We start from the raw sequence: 25,397 nt of genomic DNA, 5'->3' as shown, positions 1-25,397 counted from the left end.
GCACAATGTAATGTCCAGCTTTTTCTATTTATGTGGTATTGAGGAATTGAACCTAGAGCTTCACACATGCCACGCAAGCACTCTGCCACTAAGCCACATTCTCAGCACCAGAGTTAGTTTTTATGAATGATGCCATATTAGTAAATATTTAGTTACATTTGCCCACTGAACTGAAAAAAATTGTCTAGCTGTGGTGACACACTCCTCTCATGAAGCTAGCTATGAGCCCTGGACTTTAGAGCCTAAATGACATGGTAAGACCCTGCCTCTTGTTACCATCAGTTCATCTCATTAAATTGTCACCAAACATTTGTCACATACCATGAATGGTAGTGCTATGGCAATCTAGCTTCAGGTTACTTGGCTTATTTGGGAAAATTGGATTCTCAAATAAAAATTAACTATTATGTCTCTAGGAATTTGGGAGGGGGGATGGTGAAGGGGATAGTGGGGTCAAGGAGTCACATGTTTCATGCACACACCAGTCCTACGGCTTGAACTCAGGGCCTGCGTACTGTCCCTGGGCTTCTTTGGCTCAAGGCTAGCATTCTACCACTGGAGCCACAGCTCCTTCCAGCTTTTTTGGTGGTTAATTGGAGATAAGAGTCTCATAGACTTTAGTCCTGGCTCGCTTTGAGCTGTAGTCCTCAGATCTCAGCCAGTCGTGCAGCTTGAACTCAAGGCCTGAGCACTGTCCTTGGACTTTCTCAAGGCTAGAGTTCTACCACTTGAGCATTAGCACCACTTCTGACTTTTTTCTATGTATGTGGTACCAAGGAATCAAACCCGGGTCTTCGTGCTTGCTAGGCAAGCACTCTACCACTAGGCCAAACTCCCACCCCAGGGATTTTATTTTTAAATGATTCCCAGTTAAATTTCGTATTTTATAATTTTACAAAGCAAAAACAGAGCAAAGTTACTATTTCAAAGATAAGAGTACTTCCTGGGATTAGCTGCTTGGCTTTGCCCAGCCAGTAGAGTATGTGTTATATAGTCCTTTGGACATGCACTAAGGCCAGAGAAAATCAGTGGTATGCCAAAGGAGGCAGATTATTCAGATCAATGAGCTGGTGTATGCCTTCCAGTGACAAGTGAAATCCTAGCAGAGCGTGTCTCCATTAGCCCTTGCATTCAGGAATGGCCTTGAACAGCCACTCGGGACAGCAGCTGTATGTACTGCTGGTCTTGGGAAATCATATACCACAGAGGCTTGAAAAAGTCACACCACCTCTCTGGACCTTGCTTTTTCCTTATCTGTTAGCCCTAGGCCTAGACTAGGTAGTTATCTGTGTCTCTTCCAGTTCTAAGATAATAGCACCTGCTATTGAGTAACATACCTAAGTCCTCATAGATTCACAATCTTGTTTTCCTCACACCCAACTTTGGTATTTGACCAGAAATCTCATTTGCTTTGGAAGTTGCTGTTTTTTAATGAACAAACAAAATCAGAAATTGGCATAGTTTTGTTGAGTGGTTCAAAGTTGCCAAGCTATCAGTCTTGATGCTAAGAGCATGAATTGGTCAGTGTTTTTGTTCCTACTTAAGGGAGGGATATGGAGGAAAGAAGGCAGCATTCAGCCTTATACTGTGGTTGAGTTCATTGTGGCAAAGATTCAAGGTGTGGTTCTGAGAGAGTGGCACTGAGAGCGTGGAGCTGACTGGAATGGTCAGGAAACAGAACCTTAGTAGGAAGAAAACTGACTCAACACTGAGCAGTGATGCAAGACTTCAGGAGCATTCCCTTGGTGTCAGATAGGACCTTCCCCTCCTCCAGGGTTTTTGCAGAGGGCCAAGGCCCATGCCCAGTTGTGAATGGCACAATTCACAGAGGGCAATTCCTCCTAGAGAGGACTCTCTCAGGAGCTGGGGCTGATGCCTATCCATTAGCTGATGAGCTGTCTGATGGTGGAAGGCCTGGGTCAGCATGTCCCTGTTCACTGGCAGTGTCCAGCACTTTGGACATCTGAAGGCACTGGGCAAGGAAGGCAAGTGCTTTGTGCTCTGCCCTGTGTGCTATATCTTCTTCCACTGAAGAAAGTAGACAGGTTTGAATCGAGTTTTTGTCCGGTGTTTTACATAGAGCAGATGTAACCTCATTTCTCTAAATACACCTAAGAGGTAAAAAGTTCAAACTCTTAGAATTCCAAGGAGAACTATGACTTGTACCGTTTGGGGTCTAGCTTGTTTTGAGTCTGTCCATGCATGTGCTGGCCAACTGGTGATGGTAGACTTTGGAGATGGACACTGGAGTTAGGCATGCAAAGAAGAACTTTGCCTCTGCTTCCAGCATCCCAGAGAGGTGCAGCTTCACCAAGGAGGCCCCTTTGGGCCTGGTTCCTACCCACTAGCTCCCACCTGAGCCACATTTGAAGGAAGATCCTTTTGCCCAGGATTGGCTTTTCTAGGCCATGCTGTGATAGCTCTCCTGCTGGAAGCCACTACTGCTCTTAGTATGTTTGAGGCCCCCATTTAGTATCTATGCATTTTTCATGGGAAAATACTCATTAGGTTGAGATGCTTAAGGTTTTGTGACCCAAAACATTTTTTTCATTGTATTATTCATTTTTTTTTGTTTTTTATTGTTATCATAAAGGTGATGTCCAGAGGGATTATAGTTATCTAAGTAAAGAATACATTTCTTTTTGGTCAGTGTCACCCCTTCCCTTGCTCTCTCCCAGTGTTTCCCTTTCATCCCCATCCACAAGTTGTATTATTCATTTTCAACATAATGAGTTAGTACCACTGCTTGTCCTTTTCATTTCTGTGCCCCCTCCCTACATTCCTACAAACAGAACAAAAAGAAACAAAAACAGCAGCCAAAAAGAAAAACTCTCATTTCTATTTCCTAGAGTTTATTTCAAGATAACATATAAATAATATATGTATATGATTTTTAACTCTTCATTTAGTTCTCCCTTTCATTTTCCTGATGAAACTAAAGCCTGGAAAGCAAGAGACTTATTTCCAGATCTTTTGGCTAGTTGGTAACAGGGTAGCCCTCCAACTCAGACTTCCAGATGGAGCCTGGAACTTTCCTCTGAGCTCGTTGAGCAGAGCTTTGTTGGAAGACAAAGCATCCAGACCCAGGTCTGTGATCATTCCAGCAAAGGACTAGGTATTGTACCAAACATGGATTTGGTTTTTTCCTGTCATGAACATGATATGAAAACTTCATCTATCCTATTTTTCAGAAGGCCTTTTTGGCCATTCCCAGAAGGTGGCGCCAAGCATTTTCTTTCCAGAGGACCCAGAGTGATCCATGATAAATTCCAGATGCTGCACTGTGGAGTTTTTTGACTTTGAACATCATTGTTTTTGGGTCTCTTTTTTCTTTCTTTTTTTTTTTTTCAACTCAATTGTTCTTAATGCATCAGAAACAGAGCCAAATCAAACTGAACTTAAAACATACAGTTCAAATGTTGAGAACTTCTGTACTCTAAAGGCAGGAAACTTGATCCTTAGGCAAACATAGATCAGTATTCTGAGCAGTGATCCCATTTTCTTAAAAGTGAAGATATGTGAGAGGCTAAGTAGGGAAATGGAGAGTTCTGGGACAGGCTGAGCTTCATAGCAAGTTCAAGACCAAGCTAGTAAGATTTCTGTTTCAAAATCCTACAAAAAATAAAAGACTAGATATGGAAAATATACATTTCCTAGCCATCACTGACACTGGAAAGGAGGAATTAATGCTTCTAAACAGAAAGGAACAAAACTAGAATCAGAACAGTTTGTCCATTTGGAGGCCAAGTCCACCTACTTCTGCTCCCCTTGAATGTGTAGCCCTTTCCAAAACACTCTCGCCACCCCTGGCTACCTTGTCTTCTAAGTAGTATTGCCTTCCTTCCTTGCTGCCGCCTGTGTTTACTTTTGCTGTTTGCTTACATTTATAATCTTTGCTTCTTATGTTACATAGAACACAGGGTAAAACCTAAAGTTCACCCTGAGGTGGGCAGTTTGCCAAGGCCAGGGCTTGGCATATGGAGGAAAGTCAGAAAGCCTCCTTGCCTTGCCAGAACCAGTGTCTATCTTAGGTAACTCTTTCATCCCATTAAAAGAAACAGCTTCAACTACCTGGGCTGAGATACAGCCACTGACATTTTATTCTCAGATACCCTCTGAAAAACCCTGGTTAGATGCTTCATGGAAGCACCCTCTAGGATTCCTGCTAGGATTGATTCCCTCTAGGATTTCCTGAGAGGATGTTCTGGGCTGGGCTTCAGCCCAGCAGAGCTGAGACAGTGTTTATCCTGTTGAATTTGGATGGTGGGGCAGAGAGAAGGAAAGTTCAGAAGGCTGAGTTCTCCCAGGGAACCAGGATAGTGATCTCTTGCCTGGTCTCCCTAATCCCTCCTGAATCCTGCTCTCCCAGATAGCGATGTGTCCTTAGGCAGATAGAACTCAGTTCTTCAGTAACTGGTGATTTTCTGGTCAGCACCCAGGCTTCCTGCATACCAGACACAATGGGAGAGGCTACTACCTCTTGCCTGCATCACCAAGAATATGAAACTGTTGACCCATGGGCCATTCTGAGTGGTTGTGGAGGCAGTGGGTGGGCATTGCACATGTGCTGGAGCCCAGAAGTGGGTTTCTGAGAGTAGTGGATGAGAAGCAGGAAAAGTAGCGACTGTTACAGCAACTTTAGTACCATCACAGAGCCTCCCCTCCCCCCATGCCAGGTAGACATCTGAGGGGCTGCCTGCTGACCGTTGTCCTCTGTCAGCCCCTTCTTCTGGGACCAAGGCTAACTGGACCACCATTCCCCCTAGTTTCAAAAGATATTTCAGGTCAATTTCCCTGCTAGGATTTATTGTAAGTATTCAATCCAAACATTACAGAAATCAAGGCACTCAGAACCTTGCCATCATAAGAAAAGTAATGTTAGCCTTAAGTGTGTTCTTCTTGGGTTAGAGCAATAGAAGCTAGGCATTAGCAGACAATGCTTCATAGTAAAAACCCACAACTGATAGCCTGGCCATCCCAGAATGTGTCCATTTTTTTAAAAGGTGAGTGCAGCTGTCAAGGCTTGGAAGGAGTTTCTGAACTGTTCAACCGAATAGGACTGATATGGGACTGAGGAGACACACTCCCAAATTGAGTCCCATTTGCAGGGCAGTACAGCTCCAGGGCAGGGGAGCCCAAAACCTCAGGTTTTTTTGTCAGAGCCTCATGGCATGTGTGACCTAAATCAGCATGTGTGGCCGGTGAGCTCAGGTAGAGTCTGTATCCAGGTAGTCTGTACACTTCTCAGGAATCATTGTTCCCTTTGATCACAAGGGTAAAGGTGGGACCAGGAGTGTAGCCTAGTAGTAGAGTGCTTGCTTAGCATGTACAAAGACCCGGATTCGATTCCTTGGTACCACATACATATAAAAAAGCCAGAAATGGTATTGTGGCTCGAGTGGTAGAGCCATAGTCTTGAGAAATCCCAAGGACAGTGCTCAGGCCCCGAGAGTTCAAGCCCCAAGACTGGAAAACAAAACAAAACACAAGGTGAGGGTGATTGCAGCCTCAGACCAGAAGATTTTGGCTGTTGTATAAAGATGAAGCTGACGGGCTGGGAGTTTGACCTAGTGGTAGAGTGCTTGCCTAGCATGCACAAAGACCGGGGTTCCGTACCAACCTACATAGAAAAAAAGCTGGAAGTGGTGCTGAAGCTCAAGTGGTAGAGCTAAAAAGAGGAAGCTGACTTCTTCTGAGCCGGAGAACACATACAGGGGTCTGTGTGGAATGTGTAGTCCGGGGCTTGCCCTAGGAGAAAGCATTGCATAGGACAGTGAATATTTATACATTGGTGTCTTTATTTACCTGTCATTGCAAATGGGTGTACTCCTGTGCTCTTAGTAGGGGGAAATAGCATCTCTTGAGTTCTATGTCTTCAGTGCTACTCAGTCTTCATTCCTGAGATGCCCCTCATTTTACAAATGAAGAAGCAAGGTATGAGCATTTGAACCTGGCATAACTGGGTTTTGGAATCAGCTGCCTAAGTTCTAACTGGTTCTACTTGGCCTTCTCACACTCCTTCTTTAGTGGATTTCATACCCTGTCTGTATTATGAGAGGGGCTTTTTTGGCTCTGCAGAGGTCAGACTGTTCATTTGGCTGTGAACAGTTCTTTTGTGTACTTTCTTAAATTGCAAGATGAGGAAGCACTGTGGGTACTGATTCCTGGAGAAGCAACTTTGCACATGAGATTCCTCAGGAAAACATGTTCAGAAGCTTTTCTGGAACCACCCTACTACCTTGCTGTTGAGCCTCTCAAGGCTCCTTTGTGTGGAAGACACTAGTTTCCCCCAGGCTTCAACCCTGTTACTTCCATGTGGGTGCCCAGGAACCCTTGGAAATTGCTTCTGTTTTCAAGTTTGAGTAGGGGAAGATCCTCCAGGGCCTGTGAGAGTCACTTTATAGGTGAGCCTGCAGACCTGGAGTGGGCTGAGAAGTTGCATTGCTGATGAGGGCCTGGAGCTATGGGGCCACAATGGAAAGCCACTTTGCCAGGTTTTTCCAGAACTCTCCATGATCATTCTTGCTTGTCCCACACATTCCTTTAAAATTGCCCTTCGGGGCTGGGTGCTGGTAGTTCACACCTGTAGTTCTAACTACTCAGGAGGCTGAGATTTGAGGAGGGTAGTTTGAAGCCATTGTGGACCTGGGACACTTTTCCCCACTTCACCACCAGAAACCCCAAAGTGGAACTGTGGCCCAAGTAATGTGGAACTCTATCTGGCCTTGAGGGTTTGAGAAGTTTAGAGGACCCCAGTACCACCAGGAAAAGAAAAAAGAATCACTGCTTTGCTTTTACTTCCATGAACAGTATTAAGCAGAGAGGAGATGGCCATATGCAGTAAGAAGCAGGGTCAGTGCTTGGCCTCTGAAGTAAAGCCAAAAGGGATTGTTCCTCCTCTTAGGGCACATGGGGCTCACTCCAGGAACCCTGTGTTTCAGGTGGTGAGGGCTGCTGAGGAGGCTGCATCCACACTGGCCAGCTCCATTCACCCAGAACAGTGCATCAAAGTGCTCTGCCCCATCATCCAGACAGCTGACTACCCCATCAACTTGGCTGCCATCAAGATGCAGACCAAAGTAGTAGAAAGGATTGCTAAGGAGTCCTTGCTGCAGCTCCTTGCGGACATCATCCCCGGCTTGCTGCAGGTAAGCGCCATCCCTCCGGATTGCCTAGGGCTGAGGTTGCAATCAAGAGCTACTCAATTTGACATCACAGGCAATTGCACAGGTGGGTAGAAAAGGCCTCCTGTCCTTAGGATTTGTGTCCTCTGCGCTACTGCAGGAAAATTCCTGGCTACCCAGAGCTATGGCTCACAGAATGAACTTTGTTTTTAGTGTAAACATATTTTGAGCCCTGCTTTTTGTTTATTTCTTCAACACACCCTTATTGCATACCTGCTGTGGGGCCTGCTCTGGGCAAGGGGCCCACAGAGTGGGAATCCCTTGTACAGCTCTTACGCACCAGGCAGTGAGTTAGACAAGTATTACAGATGTGTTATACGTGGCACTGCCTCGAGGACTGTCCAACCTGCTTGAGGACACAGTGCAGTCCACTGTGGGTGACAGTGCTGTGTGCTGCATTGCAGAAGTCCCTTCCAGATTGGGGTGAGGGAGGGCAAGGGCTTCAGTGAGGGGGAGAGGACTTGCTTTCCATTTGATTCGTGCAGTTGTTTGCTGAGCACTTAGCTGGCAATTGCATTCTTATTTGAGGGCTGAATTGTTCTAGAAGTGAGAGCCACCAAGACTACAAAGTTACAGGGGTGTTTGGAGATTAGCATCACTTTTGGGGATGGGCTGGGAAGAGCAAAAGGCCTGGGTCAACACTGGAAGAGAGAGGTTTTGCTTTTTTTGTTTTGTTTTCATTTTTTTATTGTTATTATAAAGGTGATCTACAGAGTGTTTACAGTTACATAATCAGGTAATGAGTGAAGTTCTTTTGTGAGAAGAGAGCTTTTTATTTAAAGACATTTTCTTTTTCTTTCTTTTTTTTTTTGTTGTTGTTGTTGTTTTCGGTGGTACTGGGACTTGAACTCAGGGGAGTGTGCTTGCTTGGCAGCTGCTTTACACCTTAGCCTTGCCAGGGCAGATCTCTGATGTTAGTCCCCCTGCCTATGCTTCCAGTAGCTAGGGTAATGGCATACCTAGCCAGGCCTAGCTTATGGATCACTAACTCTTCACCCAACTGGCCTCAAACTGTGGTCCTCCTGGTAACTGAGATTGCCTCCCAAGTAACCAAGATTGCAGTTGTGGACACCATGCTTAACCTGTAGGCAGTTTCAGACCATTAGATGAAAGGTGGATAAAACCAGTTATTTTCTGCTTTAGTTTCCTTGGCTCATTTCACCTCTCTCATATCATCTTTGGGGTGGGACATGTTTCAAAGCAGTGCCTGTATGCAAGCAGGCCTGCCTGGCCCTTAGCTCCTCCCACCACCACACCCCAGGAACCAAGTCACTCTTGACACAAGTGTGGGTTCAGTTTCAGGTCTGAGACATAGGTGGCTGTTACAGACAAGTCCAAGGTTGAAGCTGGAGGGCATTTGTGGAAGTGTCACTGGAACACTGGCCGCAAGGCAAGGCTTTGATCTTCTTCCTTTTTGTGTCCCCTTTGGCACTTTAGGGTTATGACAACACTGAAAGCAGCGTGCGTAAGGCCAGCGTGTTTTGCTTAGTGGCGATTTATTCCGTAATTGGAGAAGATCTGAAACCTCACCTTGCACAGCTCACGGGGAGCAAGGTGTGTATAATGTTACCTGCTGGAGCCACACCTGGGCCCTGCCAGCTTGTTGTGAACCCTTTGTGGCAGCTCTGGACATCAGACAGGATTTCCTCATCAGAGTGTTGTAACTAGGCCTTAGGTCTCCAAGAGAATTTTTCTGAGGGGAAAATGGCCAGTTATGTAGGAAAGTCATTTTAAAGTGCTACTAATGTGATATACCATAATTCATTTGAACTCTGTTGTTGAAAAGGCAACTTTGCTTCTATTTTATTCACAGTAGAAAAATAACTGTGTTGAAATCAGATTTTCTCCCAGAATCATTAAGGAAATTTACCTAAGCACTTACAAATCACTAAGTCAGAACTGAGTCTCTTCTAGATCTCAGCTGTATGAAGAGGTGTTCCCTTGGGCCTGCCATGACTCTGCCATGCACTGAATCTCCATCCGGGTGACATTCCTGTGGGATCAGCATGGCTGTTCCCTGCAGCCTGCCCAAGAACAAAGAGACATTGAATCCAGAAAGTGGGCTCTGACTGCTGCTTCTTATGCTCTCAGGAGAGGAAGATGGACCAAAAGGACAATGAGTCCATTAAAGATGAGAGTATTTAAGCTACTCAGGAGGCTGAGATCTGATGATTGAGGCTCAAAGCCAGCCCCTGCACTAAAGTCCATGAGACTCTTATCTCCAATTAACCACTAAAAAATTGGAAGTAGTACTGTGGCTCCAGGGGTAGGGCAGTAGCCTTGAGCTAAAGAGCTCATAGCTAGCGCCCAGTCCGAGTTCAAGCTCCATGACAAACTAAAGCGAAAGAAAGAAAGGAAGGAAGGAAAGAAAGAAAAGAAGAAAGAAAGAGACAGACAATCCAGGCGCCAGTGGCTCATGGCTCTAATCAGTTCTAAGCCAGCCTGGTTAAGAAAGTCTGTGAGAGTCATATCTCCAGTTAAGCACCAGAAAACAGGAAGTGACGCTGTAGCTCAAGGGATAAGAATGTTAGCCTTAAACTTGAAGAGCTCAGGAACAACATCCAGTCACAGAGTTCAAGCCCTGTGACCAACCAAAAACAAAACAAAAATCCCACAGTGATCCTCAGATCTCAGCTTTCTGAGTAGCTAGGATTACAGACGTGAACCACCGGAGTCCAGCCATTGCTCTTAATCCTACTGATGGTTCCGAAAATCATTTGCCAAGTGTCATATGGTTCTAGATCTGCATTCAGTCTGTAGAGCTTAGGCATTAAGGCCATGTGAGTAATGAAACTCAGCATAGCTCTGTCCATTGGCACATATTTGAGATTGTAAACAAAAGGAATGAATTGGTTGCTTAGCAGGTAGTAGAGCAAAGGCTTAGCATATGCATGGGAGTAAGAGATTTTCTCCAGCACTGCCAAAAAAGAAGGATGCGTGCAGAGTGAGTTCTATGAACCACTGGACTGCAGTAGAAAGTGTAAGAAACCATTACAGGCTTGCAGTGGGCAGCGAGATGGAATTCTCTACAGATTCAATTTGTGCAGCATGGCACAGCACAGCACTGATCTGTGTTCTATTCTCTACACATACAGTATGGTATCAACAGCTGGGACAGTGTGGAAGAACCTGTAAGGGGAACAAATGGGGATACCAGAGTGGGCTGACTTCTACCTAGTGCTTCAGAGGGTGGCTGCTTTGTTTCCTACTGGTTGGGGAGAGATGCTGCCATTGGGACACTTGTATCAACTTCTGGTAGTTTTATTCTTCAATACTGTGTCTGCCTGCAGGAAGATCTAATGTGTGGGAAGGAACAAGCAAGCCCCTGCTGAGTGTGTAGCACCAGGGCCAGAGCCACAGGCTCAGAAGGGATGAATGGTTCTCCCCATTCAGATCAAGGGTGGTGGACTGGGAGGCTATTGAGACTGGTCTCTGGTGCTGCAGGATTCCACGGGCAGGAGGGTTTGGCTTTGACCTGAGTGTGGGGTCATCCTGCCTCCTTTGTTTCTGAGCTTTAGCCTCTCATCCCCATTCCAGCCCTTAAGTTGCAGCCACCTTTACCATATATAACCTTTTTTCCATATGTTACCATATGTAACCGCTGTGGGCTGCTATCTTGTGATATTTCATCTTGACAATAGCCAACTCATCGTAGCCTGACCTCCTCCTTGTCTGTGGCCCCAGCTGCTGCAGATACCCTCACCGAGTGAGCGAGCCAGCAAGTAACACTGAGTATCTGTGTAATGAGTCCCAGCCAAGGGACTCATTGTTACAGAGCTGTTTCTGGTTGTCACCAAGGGTGACGGTGTGGGGGTTTTTCCCCCATTTTCTCTGATGATTTTTTTCTCCTGCTCACTCACTTTTTGTCTTTTTCTGCAGATGAAACTACTAAACTTATACATAAAGAGGGCCCAGACTACCAACAGCAACAGCAGCTCCTCCTCTGATGTGTCCACACACAGCTAGTGGCTGTGCCGTGGCATCTGCAGACCCAATATGATCGGTGGTGCCTTGGAGACCCCCCCATCCACCACCCGGTCAGTGCAAAGAGGCCGCACCTATTTATTACAATCAGTATTTTGGTCCCTTCCAGCTTTTGTGTAGAATCTTACTGGTATTGAATGTAACGGAAGCAAGGCCTGTATCACAGTCTTCATAGAAACACAAGGACTGAGAAACCAAGAGCCATACCTTACACGTCTTGTACCGCCTGCTGAGATCACAGACCATGTATGTGGGGTGCAGTTCGAAGACCAGAGCGCTCTAGCCGTACCTGGTAAAAAGTAGCTTTTTTTTTTTTTTTTTTTTTTGGTTAATAACAGCTTTGGGGGTGGGACGGGTATTCTTTATATTCCCCATTCTTAGCTTATGTTCTTATGAGTGTGGCCCAAGCAGGCTACGCTTCACCCCTTCCCCAGTGCACTCAGAGAACATGTATTTGTTTAGCTTGTGCTTGGAGACCTTCTGAAAGTAGGATGCTAATTCAGCCAGGAGCGAGTCTGAAGCTGGCCTCCTAACATGGAATTCACTTCTTCTAGACAGGAGCTAGTGGCTTTAATGTAGTCAGTAATGCTCCTAGTCTCCTGTCAGCCCCGATATTTCCACATGGACCCCTACCCTAGACTTGCCATTGCAAAGAATTCTAGATGTTTCTGTCCAGATTCAAATGTACAAGTAATATATAGCATTACTTAGGAAATGGCATTTTCATGACACACATAAAAGAAGAGTTTGTCTCCTAGGATCACGGTTGTGGGTAAGGGGACTGTCTCTGGACCCCAGATAGGTTCTTTCTTCTCCCCTTAGCTTTTCTAAGCTGCTCAGTTCTCAAATGTTCTGTTTGGCAAACATCAACTCCACCCTCCTGTTTTTGGCTTCTATTTCTTTTTTTTTTTTTTTTTTTTTAATGCCAGTCCTGGGCTTGAGCTCAGGGTCTGAACTCTGTCCTTGGACTTTCTCAAGGCTAGAGCTCTACCACTTGAGCCTCAGCACCACTTCTGGCTTTTTTTCTATGTATGTGGTACTGAGGAATCCAACCCCGGTCTAGGCAAGCACTAGGCCAAACTCCTGGCCCCTAGCTTCTATTTAATTTAAGATTGAGAGCACACTAAAGTGAAGAGAGACAAGGTATCAGAATGGTTATCTTGAATTCTGTAAGCCAAGTGACTTCCTGCATGATGAAGCATGCTGATTAAGGAAGAAGCAATGATGATTTCAAACACTTTGTATTAGATTCTGGTTCTTTTAACTTCTTCAGGGTCTCATTGCTCCAAAGAAAGTAACTATAGATTTGGAGTCTGGTTAAATGTTGAGTAAAATTGTTAAGCCAAATGGCAATTATAAATACAATCATGATGACTTCTATTGCCATTTACTGTTCTAATTGATATCCTCAAATGGAACTGATTTTTCCATGAGAAATAAAAGGCTCCCCTTACTCCTCCCTCCTCAGAGACAAAGTCTTGTTCTCAGGCTTAGGCTGCCCTCAGACTCAGCTGCCTCAGCCTTCTGCCTGCTACATTACAAGTATGTGCCACTATACCTGGAGAAATGTTTCTTTTGATGTTGATTTCAACTATTCCAGTGCAACTACTCAAGCTGAAACTGGGGCTAGGGTACCAGAATATGTGTCTCTTACCCCGGCTTCCACCATCCTCTTCTCTGACCCTCCAGATGGGTGAGGAAAGTTGAGAAGCACAGATACTGTTTGGAAATAAACATTGAAAATGAAGGCCCCTGGCAGACTCAGTGTCCCACTGCTCAACTAGGAAACTTTAGTGGCTCACCATTATGGGAGGACCTTGGCCCAGAACACCACAAAGCAGTATCCATGATGAATACTATTTATCTGCATGGTAGTAGCCCATTAATGGGATTTCTGTTTTGCCCTCTCCAAGAGTAAAGGAGTCCTAAGAACTGTGGCCGCTCCCACTCATGTAGCATTGTGTCCCTACCAGGTTACTTATGAAATCTCTTAGGCCTTTCTCTGGAGCGCTCTGGTTCCCACAATACCGCCATGGTGGCTAGTGTATTTGGAAGGCTCTGGATGTCCTCACAGCATTCATAAAGGGCTAGCCTCAAATGCCACTTGCCCCATCCCAATTGGATCTCCTGATTAGAGAGAGATGTCATCACTTCACATCTTTTGGCCTCAATCTGGAACTGGCTGCCCACTACGCCCGCTGAGGAGCCTCGCATGCCACCAGCACCTCAGGGAGGGCGCCTGCCCTGCCACCTGCCCAACAGCTGCCTCGCCTTGCCGCCGCCTCCCTGCAGGGCTCCTGCCAAGGTGACACTATAGAACCGAGACCCCAGAACTGTCTGCCTCCCCATCACCCAACTGCAGGGCCTGGAGACCCCCTACCCCAGGGCCAGGGAATTGTCATTCCACCTGCTTCCCTTCAAGCTGCTGTCTCTCTTCCCCAGCCACTGCTGGGCCACACTGGGACCCTGGGGGCCCAAGGCTTTCTTCAAGTGCTTTGTGTGTGCTTGGTGGGCCCCATGCCGCCACATGGCCAGGTCTGTCTTTTCTATGGCTCATCACTAGCTACCAACCATCTCTTCAGGTAATGCAACTGGTTTTGTCTCACAAATATTTTTTTTTCCCTGTCACTCTTTCCTTATGAAGCATACTATTACACTTCAAAGAACAGCAAAGAAGAACATTGTAGAATCCCATCGGAACTCTGCTAACCATGTTTGGAAATGGAAACAAATGCTCTGAAAAATATCAACCACCAGAATAGTTTTGTTGACACTGTGTTCACACGCATGGTCCCCACACCCCTAGGCTGGGTGTTTTGTTTTTGTTTTGTTTTTTGTTTGTGTTTTTTTGCGGGGGGAGGGGAAAGGCTTTTTCATGTTACATCCATATCTGTATTTATATCTTTATTTGTTTCACTTCCAAGTGTATCATGGCAAATGTACAGATTTTTTTGTTAATAATGTGCTAGGATTTGCTAAAAAAGAAAACAAAAAAAAAACTTTTGAGTTTGCCCTAGAATAAATGAAACTTAATTCCGTTTCTGGCCTTGATGTTGAAGTAGCCCATTCTTGACATTTCTCATCCCCTCCTGCTGTTGTAGCCAGTTGTGTCTGCAGAGTCCAGGATGATCTTGTTGAGGGGAGGCAATCATCTAATGTCCCCTGTGGCTGCCATCCTGTGGGGTAGCAGAGACTGGAACCCAAGGGGTGCTACATGAATGACTCCTTGCTTGACTGGGCCCCACCTCCTCATTTGAACAGAGTACTTATTTTCAAATCTTGGAAGGGGAAAGAAAGTCTTATAATAACTGCAGAGGTTCCAGGCAGCAGTGCCCCAAGGTACCTGTAATCCTAGCTACTCTGCGGTTCAACATCAGCTCAGGCAGGAAAGTTCATGACGCTTATCTCTGACAAACCACTCAAAAACTGGAGGTGAAACTGGGCACAGTGGATGCCTGTAATCCTAGCTACTCGGAGGCTGAAATCTGAAGATCGCTCTTCAAAGCCAACCCAGGAACTGAAGTCCTGTGAGACTCTTATCTCCAATTAACCACTAAAAAACCGGAAGTGGCACTGTAGCTCAAGGGACAGGATGGTAACCTGAGCTGAAGAGTTCAGGGACAGCACACAGGCCCAAGGATAGGGTGGTAGCCCTGAGATGAAGAGCTCAGGGACAGCACCCAGGCCTGGAGTTCAAGCCCCACAATCAACAAAAAAAAGGGAAGAAAGAAAAAAAGTAAAAACTGGAAGTAGAAGTGTGGCTCAAGTGGTGGAATACTAACCTTTCGCACAAAAACTTAGGGACAGCATCCAGGCCCTGAGTTCAAGTCCCAGGACTGGCACAAAAGAAAACAAAATCCAGGACCACGTGTTTGGCCTAGTGGTAGAGTGCTTGCCTAGCATGTACAAAGACCTGGGTTTGATTCCTTAGTACCACATACACAGAAAAAAGCCAGAAGTGATGCTGTATGGTAAAGCTCTATCCTTGAGAAAGCACTCTACCACTATGCCAAACTCCCAGCCTTTTTCTGATTTTTTTTTTAAATGATTCACAACCGTCACCATCTTGTGAATTCTGGAAGTTGTCTTGATAGATCAGACCAACCCCCTGATAAGCACTAACTTCTTCACCTCCACTACCACTTTTTGTGCCCTGACTTAACTGCTGTACATTTAATGCCTCAGGGAGGTACACTCAGACACATTCCAGTATTTCTCCTGGCTTATTGTAGTTGGCATGATATCCTCAAGGTTGATAACACATGACACAATTCCCTGGTTATTTTGAGGTTCAATAATACTCCATTGTGGATAGAGCCCAGCTTTTTTTGTTTTTCATTGGGCATGGGCCATTTAGAACCCCAAAAGATAGGACCTGAAAATAACTTTCTGTTATAGTGCAGTTAAAATACCAAGAGTATAGAAGAGTCCTCAAGAAACACTAACAACCAGGAGAGCATGGTGTGATGAATTTCAAGCCCTGAAAGAAAAGAACTACTAATCGAGACTATAACACCCACAAAAGTTATCCTTTAAAATCCAGGGAGAGGGCCAGGAGTTTGGCCTAGTAGTAGAGTGCTTGCCTAGCACAGATGAAGTCCTGGGTTCAATTCCTTTAGTACCACATACACAGAAAAAAGCCAGAAGTGGTGCTGTGGCTCAAGTGGTAGAGCTCTAGCTTTGAGAAAACCCAGAGACAGTACTCAGGCCCTGAGCCCAATTCCAGGACTGGCAAAAAAAAAAAAAAAAAAAAAAAAAATCCAGGGAGAAATAAAGATCTTCCACGATAACAGACAAAAGCAATTCATGGCCATTAACCCAGCATTCCAGAAGGTATTTCAAGGAATACACAGAAGCCGTGGGAAGAATAAACCTCACTAGCAAAATAACTGAGAACTGGGAAAGAAACATTTGTGTTGGCTGGCATTTTTAAAGACATCTCACTATGAAGCTCAGGCTTGCATCACACAGCCAGCCCAGGCTGGCTTTCTGATCCTCCTGCTTCAGACTCTTGAGAGCTGGTATTACAGGCATGTGGTATCACTGCACCTAGTTAAAACCAAACACTTATGTTAGCAAACCTGAAGAAATGTATCCATATTGTTCAGTAATAACCCGAAGTGTAACTCTCTAACTAAAAGATGCAGTAACTAGCTGGTTGGTAGTCCTAGCTACTCAGGAAGCTGAAATCTGCCAGCCTGGGCACAAAAGTCTGTGAGACTCTTATCTTCAATTAACCACCAGAAAACTGGAAGTGATTCTGTGGCTCAAGCGGTAGAGTGCTAGCCTTGAGTTGAAGAGCTCAGGGACAGCACCCAGGCTCAGTTCCAGCCCCATGACAACAACAAAATATCAATGACAACGTATTAAAAAAAAATCCATTCAGGTACTGGTGGCACATCCCTGCAATCATAGCTATGTAAGAGATTGAAATATGAGGATCATGGTTTCAAAGCTAACCCTGGCAGGAGAGTCTTTGAAACTCTTATTTCCAAGAAGAACTGAAAGTAAAGCTTTGGTTCAAGTGGCAGAGTGTCGGCCTTAAACCAAAAAAAACTAATCGTCAGCACACAAAAAGCATTATAGCTTCATGAAGCTTTTATTCTTACTAGGATAAAGAACCAAGAACTAATAGGTAAGTTTTAAATGGTTGTTTAAAATGGAAGATGGGAGGCCAGGAGTTTGGCCTAGTGGTAGAGTGCTAGCCTAGCATGCATGAAGACCCAGGTTTGATTTCTCGGTACCACATACATAGAAAAAAGGCTGAAGTGGTGCTGTGGCTCCAATGGTAGAGCTGTAGCCTTAAGAAAAGCCTAAAGACAGTGCTCTGACACTCAGTTCAGGCCCCATGATTGGCAAAAACAACAAAAAAATGGAAGATGGGAAAATACAAGCCAGCTAGGTGTAGTGATGCCTAATTGGTTGAAGAAGGAGACACATGTTGGAGGCCAACGTGAGCTACTTTGAGAAGTCCTGTCTTTAAAGGGGGAGCAGGAGGGAAAAGAAGCAAAAGAAGACGACGGGGAAAGGAGAAGCTAGGAATCAAACCCAAGATCTCATGTCCACTACACTTCCAGCCCTTGAATAAAAGAAATTGCTAATAGCATTATTACTATTAATGTAAGTGAATACAAAATACCTTCACAAAAGAATGCTTCTAGTCCAGGTGACTCTACTTAGTATACGTTTTACCAATGATTGGAGGGAGAAAAAAACTGGGCCAGGACTGTTACCTAGTGGCAGAGTGCTTGCCCAGCATGCCCTGGGTTGGATTCCTCAGTATCAAATACAGAGAAAAAGCCCCAGGATTGGCAAAAAAAAAAAAAGCTCTGAAGAGAAGAAACTTAAGAAGACTAGTTTCATGGGTCAGTCTAACCTTGATACCAACCTGATAAAACAATATGAGAAGGAAAGTTCCAGCCAATCTCATAAGCACATACAAAAATCCTAAATGGAGCAGTAGCAAATAGAATCATGCAATATAATCCAAGATCAATTTAACATTGAAAACAGATAGGAAAAAAATATTCTAATTGATATATAAACTACATCTGGCATCCACTCCTGGTTGGTAAATACTTTTAGAAGGTGTCCCATAGAAGGACACCTTGCTAATCTGATGGTGGATACTTAGTAAAAGCTAGAGCAAATACTATGCTTAATGATGAGATGTTGAAAGGTTTTCCTTGGTGATCGTGGGATAGGAAAGGATAGGTATTGCCTAGACTCTTAAGGCATGTGTGCCAGAGGCCCCAGCCAGGGAAGGAAGGCAAGGGAATAGGGATTAAAGTCAGAGGGTTGTGAATAAAAAATAAATAGAACTCGATTTGTGAATGAAATGGCTAGGTGTGAAATACAAAAAATACTGATAAAGATTATTTAGCAGTCACTGGAAAGAGAAAAGGAGGAGGGAGGGAGGGAGAGATGGAAGTAGAGAGGGAGGAAAGGAAGGGACGGAGGGAGGGAAGGGAAAGGAGGAGGGGAAAACAAACAGCAACAGCAGTTACCACTACCACCACCACCAATAACAACAAAACAACCCATCCAAAACAGCTGGGTACTTTTTGAAACAATTCAGCATTATGATTGAAAAATCTTAGCATACGAAGTCTTTTTTTTTTCTTTTTTGTCCTGGGGCTTAAACTCGGAGCCTGGACACTGTCCTTGGGCTTTCTCAAGGCTAGCACGCTATCCTTGAGCCATAGCACCACTTCCAGCTTTTTCTGTGTATGTGTATCAAACGTAGGGCTTTGTGCGTGCTAGGCAAGCACTCTACCACTAGGCTGTGCTCCCGACCCCATGCAAAATCTTGACTGTTTTATCCCTGTCACCAGCCCTTTACAAGAACATGAGTATAGCTTGCTCTTCAAGAAAGTAATTTGGTAATTTCTGGAGGTAGAAGTCAGACTGCTTTGCCCAGAGTGGCTCCACTTTCTAAAGCAAACATTTGCTCCATTTTGAGTATAAATTCTGAGGCACAATGATGCTATATCTTGTGCAAATAACCAACTACCATCTGTCCAGCATGAACGATAAGAGACTAATTAATAATGTATTTATGTAAATCAAAGGTTACTATCTCATGCAATTACACCAAGAACACAAAGACATGTGGTTTTATAAAAGACATCCAGAAGTACCAGGCCAGGAACTTACCAAATACATTACACCAATGAGTGATGGCCCCCTCTCCTGGATTGCCCAGCAGAAACAGCCCCTAACGGTGCCACGGCACCCATCAACCTGCAGACAGGTGTCATGGATTAGTAGGTGACAAACTCCATTGCCTCCAGTGCTTCAACTCAGCATAATTTCCCTGCTTCCTTGCCGTGATCCAATTAAATGATGCATCTAGATGCCAGCTGTCTGTTTTGACACCCTTCACCTCAACAGCTCTGTTGTGGCCTCCATGACATTAGTATCTAACCATACTGAAGGACTATCAATCCAGCTCTTTTCTCTAGCAAAGCCTTTGTAAATCTTACAGCCCCTTTCATTAACCCTTTCTCAACTCTTCTGTGACACAGATGTCATTATGGGATGTGTCAGTCTAGAAAGAACTTGTGAGTGCCAGTGGTTCTGGAAGCATGTGAAATAGGTAATACTTGGCAAATCAAATGCAATGAAATTGCTGTAGCTTGTGAAGTTCTTGTTACTGACTGCTGACCGAGGAAGGACACAAGCATGTCGGTTTCTAGCATACCTCATTCATGAGTGGCACGCAGCTATAGCCCCAAGACTTGAGAGGCTGAGACAGCAGGGTTTGAGACCAGACTGGGTAACACAGCAAGACCTAGTCCCCATCCTCTTCTCCCTAAAACAAACAAAACATAAACATAATCACCATATGATTCGACAGTTGCATTAATTAAAAATTATTCAGAGAAGTGAAAAATTACACTCACATACACTGGAGTAAAATCACTTTTAAAAAGTCTGTAGGCACTATGTCTGCAATAGCTCAAAACTCAAAAGTGAAACTATGATATAACTCAGCAGTAGAAGTCTGCCCAGTGTGCCTAGGTTTGATCCCTAGTGCTGCAAAAAAAAAAACCCAAAAAATAAAAACAGCAAAGACAAGTGAATCATTAAACTATGCCACATCCTTTTTCCACAAGGAAAAGGAACCAAATACTACTATAAACAAAGTTTTATGTTTCTTGCCCCCATTGAAAAGTAAATTTTTACATGAATGTTTAGTAATGGTGTTACTGAGGGAAAGAATAGCTGTCTTGTAATATGTGGTGAAGCTCAGCAAAACAGTTTTCCTGCTCTAAAGGCCACTAGCATGCCTCTGAAAAAGCACTATTTGGAGCCAATTAAATTTGGATGTTTTGTTTTGTTTTTTGCTAGTCCTGGGCTTGAGCTCAGGGCCTGAGCACTGTCCTTGGGCTTTCTTAAAACTAGAGCTGTACCACTGGAGCCTCAGCACCACTTCCAGATTTTTTCTATGTATGTGATACCGAGGAATTAAACCCAGGTCTTCATGCATGCTAGGCAAGCACTCTACCACTAGGCCAAACTCGGGGTCCCAGAGCCAATTAAATTTGTTTTTTTAATCTGATCTCTCTTAAAGTAAAATGTAAAACAAAATGTAAAGCATTAGCCTTGATGTGATCTTTCTCAAAATGTCCAGGGAAGTTTTATACTGGCATCATATTCCCAGTGACCATCCTAACAGCTCCTTAGAGGAGCTATCTGAATTCAATAGCTGCCAAGAATTCAATAGACATTTTGGTCCAAATAATCAGGGATCATTTTTTTAATTCAGCAGTTTAAAATATTAGTCATATAGAAAGCTGGGCACATAATGGCTCAAATTTATAATTCTAGCAACTCAGGAGATTTGAGGATTGTGGTTCAAAGCTAGCCTCTGCAGAAAAGTCTGTGAGAGTCTTATCTCCAATAAATGACTCAAAAAAAAGCTGAACCTAGAGTTATGGCTCAAGTGGTAGAGTGCTATCCTTGAGCAAAAGGAGTATGGTATTTTAGACATGTGTATATTATGTTTCATCCCAAATAACTCTCAGTTGCTTTCTCTTTCCTTCCTCTCAAGCAAGAGCTCAAAGCCTTGAGTTCAAGCTCCAGTACTAATACAAAAAAAAGTATATATGGCAAGTAATTTAACCTATTTTAGATATTCATAGAAATAGTACTAGAGAGTATCTATTCCTATTTAACTCAGCATGGTTGTTTTTATTAAAGAATTTATTAACATTGATTTTTACATCATATTTCAGATGACATATTTAACAAGTATTCAAGAAGGGAATCTCCATATACAATCCCTGGCACTTAGATTTTAGAACATAATTAAAATTAGGCTGAGGGCTTGTATATCATAGATACATATTAATCAATGTAATAAAACATGTCTATAGAGTCATAAGTTTTTATGTCTATGTAGTTGTGTTTATATTTCCAATACCATGTCCATAGCATTGGGTACACAAATATTGAGTCCTCGCTTTTGTACTGTTTGGATCTAATAGCGACATATTAAGGATCAGCATGTTTTTAGTCTAATTTGTTATATATATATTAATAATTCAGTCTTTTCTTGGCAAATACTCTTCCTTGTGTGAGAATTCCAGTTGTTCCACAATTTTACCAGTTTGTGGCATTATTATTATTATTATTATTATTTTACCCATCTAAACACATACGTAGTGGTGACTCACAAAGGTTTTAATAGGCATTTCCCCAATCACTAATGACCCTGACCACTTTTTCATGTTATCAAGTATAGCTTCCAGTATAAAGTAGATATTCATGCATTTTGCCCATATCCTATGTCATTTACTGTTTGTAATAAAACCATTTTATACATTATCTGTATATAATGAAGAACAACAGAACTTTGTATGACACATGTGTTAGGTCCCTGACTTACCTATTCCTTTTTCTACCTTTTCATCATCAGAAGTTTCTAGTTACTTTCACTGGTTACTGCTTTCTGTATGTTTTTGATTTTTTCATTTCTTAAATTAGCTTTGACTGTACAAAGGCATTTCAATACAGTGGGTCAGTTCATGAGTATATCTTCATCAGCGTCATCCTTCTGCCATTCTCCATCTCTCCCAACCCTACCCTTCCCCTCCTAGTTCCATGGTCACATACGTACATGGAGTATTAGGACTGTATTTATCCTTCATTCTTCCCTCCATTCATCTACCCCCTCCCTTAAGCTGCTGCTTCATGTCTTCTTCTGTCTTCTTTACATTTTCCTTCCATCGAGTTACAAAAATGGTCTCTTGTTTGTCTTTTTTCTTTCTTTTTTTTTTTTTTTTTGTGGGTCATGGGGCTTGAACTCAGCCTGGTCGCTGTCCCTGAGCTCTTCAGCTCAAGGCTACCGCCCTACCCTTGACCCAAGCCTCGCTTCCCATTTTCTATAGGTTAATTGGAGATGAAAGTCTCAGGTTCTTCCTCAGATCTCAGCCTCCTGAGTAGCTAGGATTACAGGCATGAGCCACCACACCCTCCTGGCTTGTCTTTTTCTCTAATACCTCTCTAGCTTCACTTTGGATGGCTAGGTCTACAATCCATCTGAAGTAACATAATATATATATATATATATATCATATATTATATATATTATATAGTATCATGTATTGTAAGATATATAATATTATATATATTATGCGAGTCAGGGACCAATATTCAGTTTTTCCATATTCATGTGTAGTTGTTCCACTACTATTTATTGAAAAGGCTTTTCTTTCCCCATTCACATGACCATTTATGAAAAAAATCAGTTTAATAATAAATGTGGGTCTTTCAACACTTACTGTTATAATTCATTGATCTGTTTGTTAATCTTCATGTTATCGTGATGGTTTTGTTTGTCTGTGTTTATCTTTTTTTTAGATAAAGTAGTTTCTTTTCATTTTCATATTGATTTTAGACTCAATCTGTCCGTCTCTTTAAAAGGTCTTTGCAAGATTATATTTGAGACTGTGTTAATTAACTTGCCATCACTATAACTAATGTTTGACAGATAACTTACTGAGAGATAAAGGTTATCTTGGCTCATGCCTTCAGAGGTTTTCGTCTATGATTGTTTGGCCTGCTTGTTTTGAGTCCTGTGCCAAACAGCACAACTTGGCTGATCTCCTCAGTTAGGCACCAGTGGTTCACACCTATGATTATAGTGACTCAGGAAGATGCAATCCAAGCGATCCAAGGGTTTGAAACCAACCAAGGTAGAAAAGTCTGCAACACACGGTTGATGAAATAACAAGCACAAAGTAGGACTGGAGGTTTACTCAAGGGATAGAGCACTAGCCAGGTAAGCAAGCCAAGAAAGTGTGAATCCCTGAATTAAAACCCTAGGACCAGCAAATACAAAAAGTCACCTCTGAGCTGGGAGTTTGGCCTAGTGGTTAAAGTGCTTGCCTAGCATGCACAAAGACCCGGGTTTGATTCCTTGGTACCACATACATAAAAAAAAAGCCGGAAGTGGTGCTGAGGCGCAAGTGGTAGAGCACTAGCCTTGAGAAAGTGCAAGGACAGTGCTCAGGCCCTGAGCTCAAGCCCGGGACTGGCAAAAAAAAAAAAAAGTCACCTCTGAAATATCCCACTGCCTTCTAATAGCACTTCATGGAGCCAAGACTTTAAGGAACCCCTCTGACTGCTCCCCTCCCACTCGACTCCACCCACCCATGAAGGTGGGTTTGTTTTTTTTTTTGTACTTTTCTTTTTAAGCTCTTCGCATATTTTGAATATTGATCCTTTATCCTTTGGAATGGCTGGGGTTTGGCTGGGATTCAAATCAAATGTGGATGTTTTTCATGGGTAGAGCATTAAATCTGTAAATTGATTTTGATGTTATTCTGACAATCCATGAGCATGAGATGCAATTTACCTTTTAGTGTCTTCTTCAATTCTTTAAGGTTTTTACAGTTTTCATTGTAGAGAGTTTTTTACCTCCTTAAGTTTAATTTTTTTGCAGTTTTAAATTATTATTATAAAGTGATATGCATAGGAGTTATAGTTATGTAAGTCAGATAAAACATATATATCTTATTTCAACTATTTTTAAAGATTTTTTTCTAGATTTCTTGCTCAGCCCTTTCATTGTTAATATATAGAAAAAGCTTCCAGTTTTTGAGAGTTGATTTTTTTTATCTGGCCACATTTCCAAAGGTGTTTATCTTATCTAGAAGTTTTCTAGTATAATACTTAGGGTTTTAAATACAGAATCATGTCATCAGAAGATAGGGATAATTTGACATTTTCCATCCCTATTTGAATCTCTTTTATTTCTTTTTTTAAAAACCTATTTTCTTCTTGTTTTTTGTTTTAAGTATTATTATAAAGGATATACAGAGAGGCTATAGTTACATAAGTCAAGTAAAGTGTACATTTCTTTTAAGACAATGTCACCTTTTACGTTCTCCCAGTCCTCCCTCCCCCTTATCCTACCCCAGTTTTCTTATTCTTGCCTTAGTGCCTTAGCTAAGAATTCTTTTCCACTGTTCTAGCAAGACTTTGTTAAGAATCTGTTAATGGCTCAGAGCCAATGGCTCACACCTATAATTCTATAAGGAGGCAGAGACATGAGGATTGCAGTTAGATGCCAGCCATGGCAGAAGAACATGGAAGACTCAATGTCTAATTAACCAGCAAAATTCTAGACTGTAGGTGTGACTCAAATGGTACAACACCATCCCTGAATAAAATGAATGTGAGGTTCTGAGTTCAAACACTCTACTGGCTTAAATAAATAAATGGTGGTGTTAGCAGTACATCCCACAGCCAGCCGAGATAGAGGCTCCAATTACTCCTGTTTTTGTGAGCTCTGGCTACACTGAAGTTTTGCAACTGATCCTGGTGTACATGAAGTGTTTTGTTAGAAATTATACTTTGGGTTGCAAAGACTGGGCGACAGAGTATGCAATATTTGATTTGTTCCTGTCAGTGCTTTCTATGGTTATTTGTCAATTTATATCCCCTGTATAAACTATAATCCCAGCCAACACTGAGTAATTTCTGCTGTCTCTTGACTGGGCCCTCTTATCTCATGGGCAGAAATTGCATTTCTGTGATTAGTGATGAGGTTGGATGCCCTCACTTGCTGATAGGCCATTTGCGTTTCCTCTTTTGGACCACTGCTCTTTAACTCTGGTACAGATTTGATGTGTCTTGTTCTCACTGATTTGTTAGAATTTTTAATATATCTTGGACACTAATCCCACAATAGTAATAATTATATTTACAGGAATACATATTTATTTTGGACCTAAGAATTGAACCTAGCAACTTGCACATGCCAGGAAGCCTCTTTACTACTGTGTTACATCCCTAGCTCCAACTCTATTATTGATTTATTTTGTATAGTATTGGGGCTTGAACTTAGGCTCTGGGCAATATCTCTTAGCTTCTTCACTCAAGGCCATCATTCTATTTGAGCCACAACTGCATTTCCAGCATTCAACTGCCTGGGCTTGCTTCGAACTTCAGTCCTCAGACCTTGGCCTCCTGAGTAGTTAGGATTACAGGTGTGAGGCATCAGCATCTGGCTCTGTCTGATCACTGAGATTATTATGGTTTTTTTTCTTACTGGTTCCAAAAATAGTGATATGCCTTATGAAGACATTGTAGTCTCAGCATGCAACAAGGCACAGGGGACCCCCTTGTCAAGGGTCCCCTAACAGTGGCTGCGTCCATAAATGAACACACACACCCTGCTTCTGTCCCTGGAGATGTGTGAGAGGCGTAAGTAGTGGA

At 43.0% G+C, this 25,397-nt stretch overlaps 1 protein-coding gene across 1 annotated transcript in view; it reads left to right on the top strand.

Moving 5' to 3' along the window:
* Positions 1-14,219, top strand: part of Clasp1 (cytoplasmic linker associated protein 1) — a 237,997-nt gene extending 223,778 nt beyond the window's left edge. The window contains exons 40-43 of the mRNA XM_090342974.1: positions 6,942-7,148; positions 8,622-8,738; positions 11,064-11,460; positions 12,637-14,219. Coding sequence (XP_090199100.1) covers positions 6,942-7,148; positions 8,622-8,738; positions 11,064-11,150 — 411 coding nt within the window. The 3' untranslated portion in view covers positions 11,151-11,460; positions 12,637-14,219. The remainder of the gene's footprint in view (positions 1-6,941; positions 7,149-8,621; positions 8,739-11,063; positions 11,461-12,636) is intronic.
* The last annotated feature ends 11,178 nt before the right edge of the window (positions 14,220-25,397 follow it).

The sequence above is a fragment of the Megascapheus bottae genome, chromosome 12, assembly GCF_031878675.1.
Source record: "Megascapheus bottae isolate mThoBot1 chromosome 12, mThoBot2.hap1, whole genome shotgun sequence".
In the NCBI taxonomy this organism is placed as follows: Eukaryota; Metazoa; Chordata; class Mammalia; order Rodentia; family Geomyidae; genus Megascapheus; species Megascapheus bottae.
The sequence above is the reverse complement of the archived record's forward strand: the minus strand, read 5'-3'. Positions and strand labels throughout refer to the sequence as shown.